The 9,734-nt window shown below is 51.3% G+C and overlaps 2 protein-coding genes across 6 annotated transcripts in view; both read right to left on the bottom strand.

Moving 5' to 3' along the window:
* IL18BP (interleukin 18 binding protein) lies at positions 1-2,559 on the bottom strand. 2 transcript variants are annotated; one of them, XM_023736519.1, is made up of 6 exons: positions 2,483-2,559; positions 2,045-2,123; positions 1,474-1,680; positions 699-819; positions 465-612; positions 1-199 (listed from the first exon to the last, which is right to left on the bottom strand). In XM_023736519.1, exons 2-6 carry the CDS (start codon positions 2,070-2,072, stop codon positions 35-37), a joined length of 669 nt encoding a protein of 222 aa, XP_023592287.1. In that variant the 5' UTR covers positions 2,073-2,123; positions 2,483-2,559; the 3' UTR covers positions 1-34. The 2 variants fall into 2 exon arrangements, with proteins under 2 accessions (XP_023592287.1, XP_004382068.2); XM_004382011.2 differs by lacking the exon at positions 2,483-2,559 and having other exon boundaries at positions 2,045-2,198.
* Positions 2,560-5,855: 3,296 nt separating this feature from the next.
* RNF121 (ring finger protein 121) overlaps positions 5,856-9,734 on the bottom strand; it is a 65,897-nt gene continuing 62,018 nt past the window's right edge. For all 4 annotated transcript variants that reach the window (XM_004382010.3, XM_023736518.1, XM_023736516.1 and 1 more), the window contains 3 exons: positions 8,654-8,787; positions 7,688-7,789; positions 5,856-6,001 (listed from right to left, as the gene is read on the bottom strand). In XM_004382010.3, the coding sequence (XP_004382067.3) occupies positions 5,881-6,001; positions 7,688-7,789; positions 8,654-8,787 (357 nt within the window). In that variant the 3' untranslated portion in view covers positions 5,856-5,880. The remainder of the gene's footprint in view (positions 6,002-7,687; positions 7,790-8,653; positions 8,788-9,734) is intronic.

Raw genomic sequence — 9,734 nt, 5'->3', positions numbered from 1 at the left:
GGGGGAGGAAGTGCTGCTTGCGATTAGGATTATGTTAACCCTCCAGGTAAGCGGGACCCGGGCTCTGGTCAAGGTTGCTGTCCTGCTGCTGGCACTGTGTGCTGATTCCTGGCCCTGCTGATGAGGGCAGCTGTGGCCCTGGGTAGTGGCTGGAGGACAGGACTTCTTGAGTGGGAGGCAGGGTTGTCTTCAGCCCAGCCTGGAGAAGTGAAGGCAGATGAGGATCAGGCCCAAGGGGTGGAAGGACATCTCTTGGCAGTTTCCTCCAGGCTGTATACCCCCCTACACCCCAGTCCTAACTTTCTTTTTGTTCCTACCGCAGGCTTGGGACCTTGGGAGATGGTGGGTATGAGCTATAGGGCTGCTCTGAGCAGAACCCATCCCTCCCTCCCCACATTAGCCATGTGGCCCACACTGAAGCAGAGCTCCTCTTGCCCCCAGAAACCTTCCCTTGGGTTCCTCACCCTGAGCTGGGCCAGAATGACGTGACGCTGGGCAACCTGTGCAGGATCCATGAGAACACAGGAGAAGTTGGTGCTGCGCAGGGCAGGGCTCAGCTCCTCCAGCACCAAGGCCCTCCGCAGCCAGGTGCTTGTACTCCCACGAGCCCGGCTAGAGCAGGGGGGAAGGAAGGGCCAGTCATGAGAGAACCACAGGAAGCCTCCCTCCCGCTGCTGGCCTCCCTGCTCGTCCCTCACCTGGTGCTGCCCTCCCGCAGCCGGCCTGGGAGGTGCTCGATGAAGGAACCATTGCCCAGCCAGTAGAGGATGCTGAAGGGGAAGCGGCTGCAGCCGGTACAGGACAATGTCAGCGTTCCATCTAGGGACAGGTGCAGTGTTAGCCTTTACAAAGCCGGCCCTCCCCTCTGCTGTGCTCCGCCCTGCCTGCCTCCCCACAATAAGGAACCTGAAGTGTCTCTGTGCATACTGCCTAGGCGGGAAAGTCTGTTAAAAGGGAAGTGCAGTTGCCCACTAGGGAGGCCTGAACAAGGGGGATTTGGAGAAGGGCCCTTGGTTCATGTGGCAATTCCTCTTCTGAGCCTGTTTCCTCAGGATGACCTTTTCTAAGCGCTCAGCTTCTGTGACTCTAGGTGCCCAGGCCGAGGTGGCAGTGCTAGCAGGCTGCTGCTCCTCTGAGGTGGCCAGCAGGCAAGCAGGCTCTGGGGGGAGGGGTTAACCCTTGGGGTGCACCGCAAGCAAGGCTCAAGGTCCTGTGAATACTCCATGTGTCTTGAGTTCTCTCCATCCCATTAAATAGGGAGCACCTTGGAAGCTGGGCCCTGAGCCTCCACCCTTGATGCTGGGTGGAGGATGGAGAATGGTGAGTGCTCAGCCAACCTGGGCTGGTTGGTGGTGGGCTACATGGCAGAAGGTGGGGGGCTGGGAAATCAACCCCACCCTTGGACCATCTGTGCCCATAGCCCTCCCTCTGACCACTGTGCCCTCCAGGGCTCCCAGCATAATTGCTCCTTACTCGGTGGTACTTCCTCCTCTGGCCAGGTCACCTCTAATGCTGGGCACTGCTTAGCTGTTAGAAGTGTTGGAAGCCAAGAGGAGTAGGGGTCCGGTGTGATCCCAGCTGAGGCAATGGTAGCTGTGGTGCTCTGAGGTATAGGCGTGGCTCTGGCTGGGAGACTGACGATGTGGACACACAGGAGCAGGACCCACAAGGGACTGGGGTCTGAGGAAAAGACAGTCACAGAGGTCAACAGCTGTCTGAGCTGCCTGGTAATGCTCAGCATGCTAGCTCATAAAGGGTGGATCTTGGATGGAGAGGGATTTACTGCATGGGTAAGGATATAACTCCAGTCCAGAGATTCCTGGGATCTGCTCAGGGTATCAGAGGGACAGAAGGATCCCTCTGCCCCCACCCCTTACCCCTTTTTGAACGGAGCCAGAGCCGTAGTACCTGGACAGAGGCTTAAAGCAATAGCACAGCGGTTGCTTGGAGTTCACCTGGAGGCCAAGGCTCAGGGGTCGACACATTCTATTCTATTCACAGATCCCACCCTACCCACCCACCCACGCCCAGCCCCAGGCCCTACCTGATGTCCTGTGCTGTCTCAGGGTCATGGTGCATGTGTCAGGTGCTGGTGCGCCTGGTGTGACAACTTCCCCCTTCCTCTGGGGGATGTGGAGGAGGAGAATGACGAACAAACTATCCATGTGGCCCTCTCCTTCCTATAAGCTCCACAGCCCCTCCCTAGCTCTGAACTTTCACTCAGTGGGCTGCCAGGCACTGCTATTTGCTCTGTCCTGTTTGTCATGTCCATCTGTCCCAAACACTTAACTCCTGGAGGACACGCAGCTAGTGTTGGCTGGAGCTCTTTCAGCACTTAGAAACAAGGCTGGGGGATCATCTAGTGACAACCTCTCCCAACCCTAGCTCTTAATACCATCAATATTATGCTGTTATCTAGTCCAGTCTAACCCCTTTGTTAAATGGATGGAGAAACAGGCCCAAAGAGGGGCCAAGGACTTACCTAGTCACATAGGGAGGCAATGCTCTCTTCAGTGCTTTCTGTGGTAGATGGGAGCTGACAACTGGCCAGAGCTACTTCTGGGAGGGGCAGGATGTGTAGTGAAATTCTTCTGGGAAAGAACTGGCCTATTTCAGTTTCACTTTCAGGGGATCCAGAGCAGGCACTGGCGACACAGTCCTAGGCCCCGACCCTCAAGGTGCTTGCACTCTGCCCACCTCTTTTTGAACCAAAACTCACAGCAGTCAGGAACCTTCCTGCTAATTCCCAGGCTCCCCTACTCTCCAGATGGTATCAGATTAGGATCTTTAATTTACCACACACCCTACCCCTCAGGGTCAGAGTGTGTGAACAAGATTCCAGCGAGTCCCTTACAGGTTAACTCTTCCATCCTGGCCAAGGGTCAGGACTTCTGTGCCCAACCCTTCATGCTTCAGAAAAGGCCTTCTGCTGCCTCATTCACATTCACTCCAATATTCAAGGGGACAACTGTCCTAGGCACTGGGGACTCCAAGTTGGACCATTTTAGGCTCAATGCCACACCAGCACACCCACATCCTGGCCTTTTTCAGGCGCCCCACTCCCCCAACCACCAGCCCCAAGGTTCCCCAACACCCATCCCACCTGTAAATCCCCCTCACTTCTCTCAGCCTAGCCACTTTGGCTAGAGCTAACAGGTTTATTAGGAAGTCTAGATTCCACCTACTTGGCTCCTGAGGAGCCTTCCTTTCTCAGAAGCCCCTCTTCTTGGAGTTCCAAGGCTCAATTCAGCTGTGTCTAGCCCATGTGAGCCATGCCACGGGGGATATGCTGAGAGTGCTCACCTGCCTTGTCTCCAGTAATCTCACAGCTGTGCTGAGAAACTTGGGACACAATCTACAGAGAACTAGCCCTGAAAGTAGGGGGAGGGCACTTCCGAGGGAAGAGGGGGAAGCAGGGTAATCGAGTGGCCCAGCACTGACTCTAGAAGGTATATAACTCTCTGTAAATCCGGTCACTGATAAGAGAAATGGAGCTGGGGCTATGGCAGAGGTTGGTTGGTGGTCATGGCAAAGCCAGGACACTAAGGTGAGGCAAGTGAGGAACCTTGGATGCAAAATTTAAGGAGGTGCTCACTCTCAGGGTAGTGGGTCTATGGACACAAAACCAGGACTGGGTGATCCAATGCATGCGTATATGATGGGAGAAGGATAAGAGCTGGGAGTGCCTGATGTTTGTGATCAGGAGGGTAAGAGTGCTGTTTGCAGAGCAAGAGAGGCCAGGAGGTAGAATTGGAATTGGAGGATGCATCAGGAATATAAAAAAACAGTTGCCATTGGGTCTATTCTGATTCATGGTAACCCCATGTGTGTCAGAGTAGGACTATATATCAGGAACATAGCCTGTTGTAATCCCACCTTTTTTTTGTGGAAAAGCCAGATTCCCATTTCTAATATAGACCTACAGTGTCTTTTCCAGAAATGTAATCCACCAACTTCCAGACCAAGCTGGGTGGAGGAGTGAGCTGTCCCAGGCTTGGTTTGTAAGTCGTATTAGGTCACCTGTTTCAAATGTCACGCTAAAAGTCACATCCTCTTCTTCAAGTCTCCTGTGGAGGACAGAGAAGAGACAGGACTCCATCTTAGAGTGTAACCAAGAGTAGAGTTCGGCCACTGGGAGGTCATGGGACTATTAAATATGGAAACAGAGCCCTGGACAGCCTGGCCTGGGCTTCTGACATGAGCCTGACGTGAGGGTAGTGAGGATGAAAGTGAAAGGAAGGGTGATCCCTGAGCCCTTCGACTAGCCCCCACTCCACTCTCCGAATTGGGCCCATGGGTAGCATAAGCAGTGGGGCACCATGGGAAGTCACAGCTGGCTAAGAGAAGCTGAGGTTGGGAGTGGCCTGAGGAGTAAGGGTGGTGGCAGGGCACCGACCTCAGGTGGTGTCTGAAGGGGGTCCAGTGATGCTCCAAGGAGCCCAGCACTATACCACTCTTACAGATGTTGGGAGTAGCGGAAAGTCAGGGCCAACCACCCTCAGGCCCCAGCTCTCAGATGGGAACAGCAAAGGCAGCAAGGACAAGGCACCACAAGGGATTCCAGGGAAAGAGGTGGGAAGAAGAAAAGCAAGATGAATGCTCAGCTTTCCAACCCAGCTCATGGAGCTTTATTCAGACCAGAATGACAAGATCCTGCTTGGTTCTTGCTGCCCTTGAAGGGACAGGCCCTGATACGCCATGTTCTTTAGGAGCCCAGCATTAAAAGCCTATGTTTGCCAGCCCACTTTCTTCAGAATTCTTAGAACCAGGGCTGGGGCCTGCCTGGAAGCTCCTTTTCAGAACACAGGCTCACCCAGCCTTATCCCTCTTCCTACCACCCACCACTCCTGCTGCCTGTCTGGTTGGGCAAGATCCATGGGTAACGAGGCTCACAATGGGGTATTCCCTGGGCTGAGAATCCCCCGCAGCTTCAAGAGCGGACTGACGACAGGGAGAAGTTCCACATCTGTCACTGTCTCTGCATGCGCACATACACACTCACTTGGCCTTCAGAGAAGGAAGTAATGTGGCAGCCTACCAGAGTGGCCGTTGGCACGTCACCACTTCCCAGGTTGAAGCATGCGCTTGCACAAGGGGCCCTCAATCATTGCTGCCAACAGTAGCCCCCATGGCCCAACTACAGATGGGCTCTGTTCTTGGCTGAGTACAGCCCTGTGCAGGGGCAGGTTATCCGTGCTGCTGCTGCTTCCGGTTGCCCCAAAACAAATCCTCATTGACTTCTGAGGCCCCAGGGCTTCCTGTTTAAAACGTCACTTACAAGACTCCGCTTGCCTCAACGAGCCTACAGCTCCTGAACAGGGGGAGACAGATTCAGATACAACACCCATTCCTTGTTCCAGACAGGGAAAAAGAGGACACTTCACCTCTCAGTGCTTGTCTGTTGCACCAGTCTAAGCTCTTTTGATACCCATATTGAGTGTACCAGCCTTGAGCCCCACAGAAGAAAGGAAAGGGGAGTGGATGGGCTGAGGCCCTCAGCTACCCAAGAACCCACCAGTACCCTTAACCAGAGATGAGAAGGCCCCTTTAAAGAAAAAATGTGGTTCTGCTCCACCCTGCTCAAGCAGGGAGGGTGAGGCCTGGAGGAGTTGGGGGCAATTTCTATGCTCTGCAATAAAAAAGGATTTTTTAAATATATTCATCAAAATATTTTTCTTTTAAAAAGCTCCCCACTGCTGGCAGCCCACTGGCTGGCTCTCCATCATATCCCTCCCCAGCCCGGACACAGCCGGAGGGGGTCCTGAGTGGCCCAAGCGCCCCTTTGAGTCTTTCCCACCCAGGAGGTCTTTGTGGGCAGGGAGGAGAGTGCCCTGAGGTCCATGGTGGGTGGGGTGGGTTCTCTGAAGTTCTTCTTCCTAACTATTCCAGGCCCAGGATGTAGTTGATGCCTTGTACCAGACCAATGATGACAGGCTGCCAGGCTACCAGGTATCGAAGCCAATCCAACAGTTGCCCGTACATGACATGAGGCCTCTCCCAGCTGTCAGTGTGTTAAAGAAGAGGTTATATGTAAGAACTGCTATGGCTGGTCTAGGGGGTGGGTGGGAGAGTGTCCCCAGGTCTTCTCTGTATCGGCCCACAGAAATCAGCCTATGAGGAATGGAAACTACTTTCTAGAAGGGTCCACCCAGCCTCTCATCAGCTCTCTATGTTGGAAAGAAGGGCTGAACCCAGAGAGTGGGGGAAGGATGGCAAAGGGGGCTGGTGCGGAGAACAGAACAGACATGAGAGGTAGAAAGGTGAAAACGAGCTCTCTATACCAACTTGCAGGGAGGGCCTCCCATGTAACACTGTCTCTAAGCTGACTGCCAGTGGTAAAAAATACAGCCTGAGACTGCTGTAAATGTATCTGTGACAATGGCTGCAGTGAGGATAATGACCCTTGTTGTATAGGGTCATTATGAGGCAAACTGGAGATAATACATGAGGAATGGAATAAGGTAACCCCTCAGATTCTTCTAATGTTCAAAATTGAAGGTTTTCTAAGGAAGGGACTGAGTTTATGTAGAGAGCCAGAAGGGAGGAGGGACCAACAGGCTAGTCACAAAGGGATGACAACCCCTAGCAGAGGCTCTAAGGAGTCCCCACCAGGGGCATTAAGCATCAGGCCCAACTGAGGCCAAGCGGCCCTGGAGTTGTCCTGTGGCTAATGCTGGGCAAGAGACCAGGAACAGGGGTCTGGGGAGCCCCAGTCTGGGGAAAGTACGGAGAGAAGTTCCTACACCTGTGGGGGAACTGCTCCAAAGGCATCAAAAAGACCACAATCGTTTCCTGAGAACTGGGGGAAGCCCCAAGCCTCAGCATGACCACGGAGTTACTTAATTGTTCCTAAACTAGGGCCTGGAGGAACCAAGCAGGGAACCTTAAAGGAGATGGGCCAGAGGCTTCTATTCAGGGACTATGAGAGTAGGCTGGGGACATGGTATTCCCCCCGCACAGCACAGCTAGTGAGTAGGTAACAGGGAGCAGCTGGGAGAAGACAGGGAGAAGGCTGGGTCCCTGAATCCCAGGAGAACTGAAGGTGGGGCCAGAAGAGCGGCTAGGAACTTTCCAACAGACAGGCTGTGAGGAGGAAGAGGAGGGTGAAGCCAAAGTGGGGAGGGCTGGCTCAGAGTAGCACAGACTCTGAAAGTGGAAAGTGGAAGGGGAATGGGGCCCCTCAATTCTCCCCATGCTTTGCAGGCCCTGCACAGGCACTGAACTGGTCTCTAGTACTACATGTCATAGGTAAGGCATGGTTCATTAGTATGCAATTTTTGAACAAGTTACTCAACCTAAACCATTTCATTTGGAAAATGAGGATGATATTACTAGAGAATTGCTGGAGAATCATATCGGTTAATCCAAGTAAAGCACTCGACACAGTAACTAGCACACAGTAAGCAAGCAGTAAATGGCAGCTGCTATTACAATCAATTTACCCTTGAGGGATACAGAATTTTGGTGGGAAGCTGAGCTGCTAGTCCTGTCCCATGTCCCACCCCTAACTTCCCTAGAACAGAAGCCATAGTAGGTTGGGGGCAGGAGGCAGGGTCCCAGGCAAACGCAGGGATAAGGTAACTCTAAGATTCTTCTAATGTTCAAAACTGAAGGTTTTTGTTTGAAAGTCTTAGCCAGTACTTTCTTCCCACTGCCAACTCCCAGCAAGGACCCAAACAAAGGATACGGGTTACTGAACATCCTCTTGAGGTCTACCTTCTCTTTGCAGTAGGGACACGTCTGCTTCTTTCCCACAATGCACCAGCCGCGGATGCAGAACTCGTGGAATCTAAGCACCACTGGTCAAGGAAATGGTAGGCAGCTAGGATGGCACTCCAGCCCCATGGCAGTCTTCAAGGAGCCTGTGCACAACCTCTGAAGAAATGTCCAAATCCTGGCTTCACTTCTTATTAGCTGTGTAATCTTGGGCACTCTTCTCTCTGAACCTTTTTCCTCATGTGTGAAGTGAGGATAATGGGTTTGTTATGAGGCAAGATGGAGATAATAAATGAATCTCCCAACATAGTCACCGAATGGGAACTGAGTAAATATATGATATCAGAAGTGTTATTCTAGGGGTTTGATTCTAAAAACTGAGGGATCCAGTTAGAGGATCCTACTCTCCTGTGATGGATCCAATCTTGGGTCAGCTAGTACAGCCTCACACTCCTTTCTGACCTAGCCAGGCTATAACCAATGTTTACATAAGGTGGCTCTAATCCATGGCAAAGGGAGAGGAAGGCTGAAGTTTCCACTCCTGGATGTCATCTTCTCTAGCAAGGACCCAGAACCAGATGCCATCAAGTTGATTTCAACTCATGGCAACCCCCATGTGTACCAGAGTAGAACTGTATTCCATAGGGTTTTCAATGGCTGACTTTTTGGAAGTAGATTCCAGGCCTTTCTTCTGAGATAACTCTGGGTGGACTCAAAGCTACAACCTTTCGGTTAGCAGCTGAGCGTGTTAACAGTTTATACCACCCAGGGACCCCTTCTCCAGCAAGACATATCACCCAAATTTCTGCCCTCCTGTGGTTCTCTGACATTCAAAGGTCTGGATAGCATGTCCAGGGCCACAACCACCCCCTTCCCTCCCTGACTGGAGTATATATATGGCAGGAGAGATGTAGCCCAGGAGCTCAAGGCAGGATACACGTGATTGCAGGACAGCCTATATGTGTTCTCGATGATGCCCTCTTCACTGACATCCACAAAGATCTGCTGCCCACACACAGCACAGACGCTGTCTGAAAGGTGTTTGGTGGGCATGCCCGACTTGCTGTAGAACTGGAGAAGAAAAGGAGGAAAAGTTGTGAGAATCAGCCAAAGTGGAAGGCACACAGAGGCCTTAGGTCTTCTGGACAGGAGGCAAAGTGGCAGGGGGAGGCCTTAGAGCTAGAGAACATCTTTTATAAGCCAACTCCACCTCATCTCTGCTGGGTGATGGGGAGAAAAAGAGAGACCAGAGATGTATGAGGAAGTTAGATCTAACAGAACCCGAAGACTGTGCTGGATTAGCATCAGGGACGAGGGGGATGGGGAGAGAGAAGAAGAAGGTCTCGGGTGGTGCTCAGGAGCTACTGAGCTCAGGAGTGGCTTATGTTAGGTAAGTCACTCTGCGGCCAGACTATGATTCCATCAGAGATGGACAATATCTATTCTTCAAGATTTAAAACAGTGAAACATCCAGTGTGATGTTCATTTGGTACAAAGGACATTCTCAGACACTTGTGGCAGCAGCAAAACAGGTTCAATTCTTTTGTACAGCATTGGGCATGATGTCTCAAACTGTCACACCCTTTGACCCATTAATTTCACTTCAAGGAATTTAAAGAAATAAGAGGAAATGTCAAAAAAAAGCTTTGTGTATACTGATACTCATTTAAACATTATAATTAAAGAACAAGCAAGGAAATGGAAATAACCACAAATGACCAACAATAGGAGAATGTCTAAATAAATCATGGTACACACTCAAGGGACTAATAGGCAATCATTCAATTGATGCTTAAGGTGTACCATTAAAGACCTATACAAAGAAAACTACAAAACACTACTGCAAGAAACCCAAAGGGATCTCCATAAATGGAAAAATACACCATGCTCATGGACAGGTAGACTCAACATTGTGAAAATGACAATTCTACCCAAAGCAATTTACAAATACAATGCAATCCTGATCCAAATACCAACAACATTCTTTAAAGAGATGGAAAAACTAATCATTAACTTTA

The sequence above is a fragment of the Trichechus manatus genome, unplaced genomic scaffold, assembly GCF_000243295.1.
Source record: "Trichechus manatus latirostris isolate Lorelei unplaced genomic scaffold, TriManLat1.0 scaffold00088, whole genome shotgun sequence".
NCBI classification, from domain to species: Eukaryota; Metazoa; Chordata; class Mammalia; order Sirenia; family Trichechidae; genus Trichechus; species Trichechus manatus.
This window is presented reverse-complemented; position numbering and strand designations above follow the sequence as displayed.

Bases quoted from the DNA above. Each gene is read 5' to 3' on its own strand.
- IL18BP (XM_004382011.2), bottom strand. From the start codon at position 2,165: ATGGATAGTTTGTTCGTCATTCTCCTCCTCCACATCCCCCAGAGGAAG. The intron at 820-1,473 runs GTAAGGAGCAAT...ACCTGTCCCTAG, and splicing joins AGAGGAGGAAGTACCACCGA to ATGGAACGCTGACATTGTCC. The intron at 613-698 runs GTGAGGGACGAG...CCCCTGCTCTAG, and splicing joins CTGCGGGAGGGCAGCACCAG to CCGGGCTCGTGGGAGTACAA.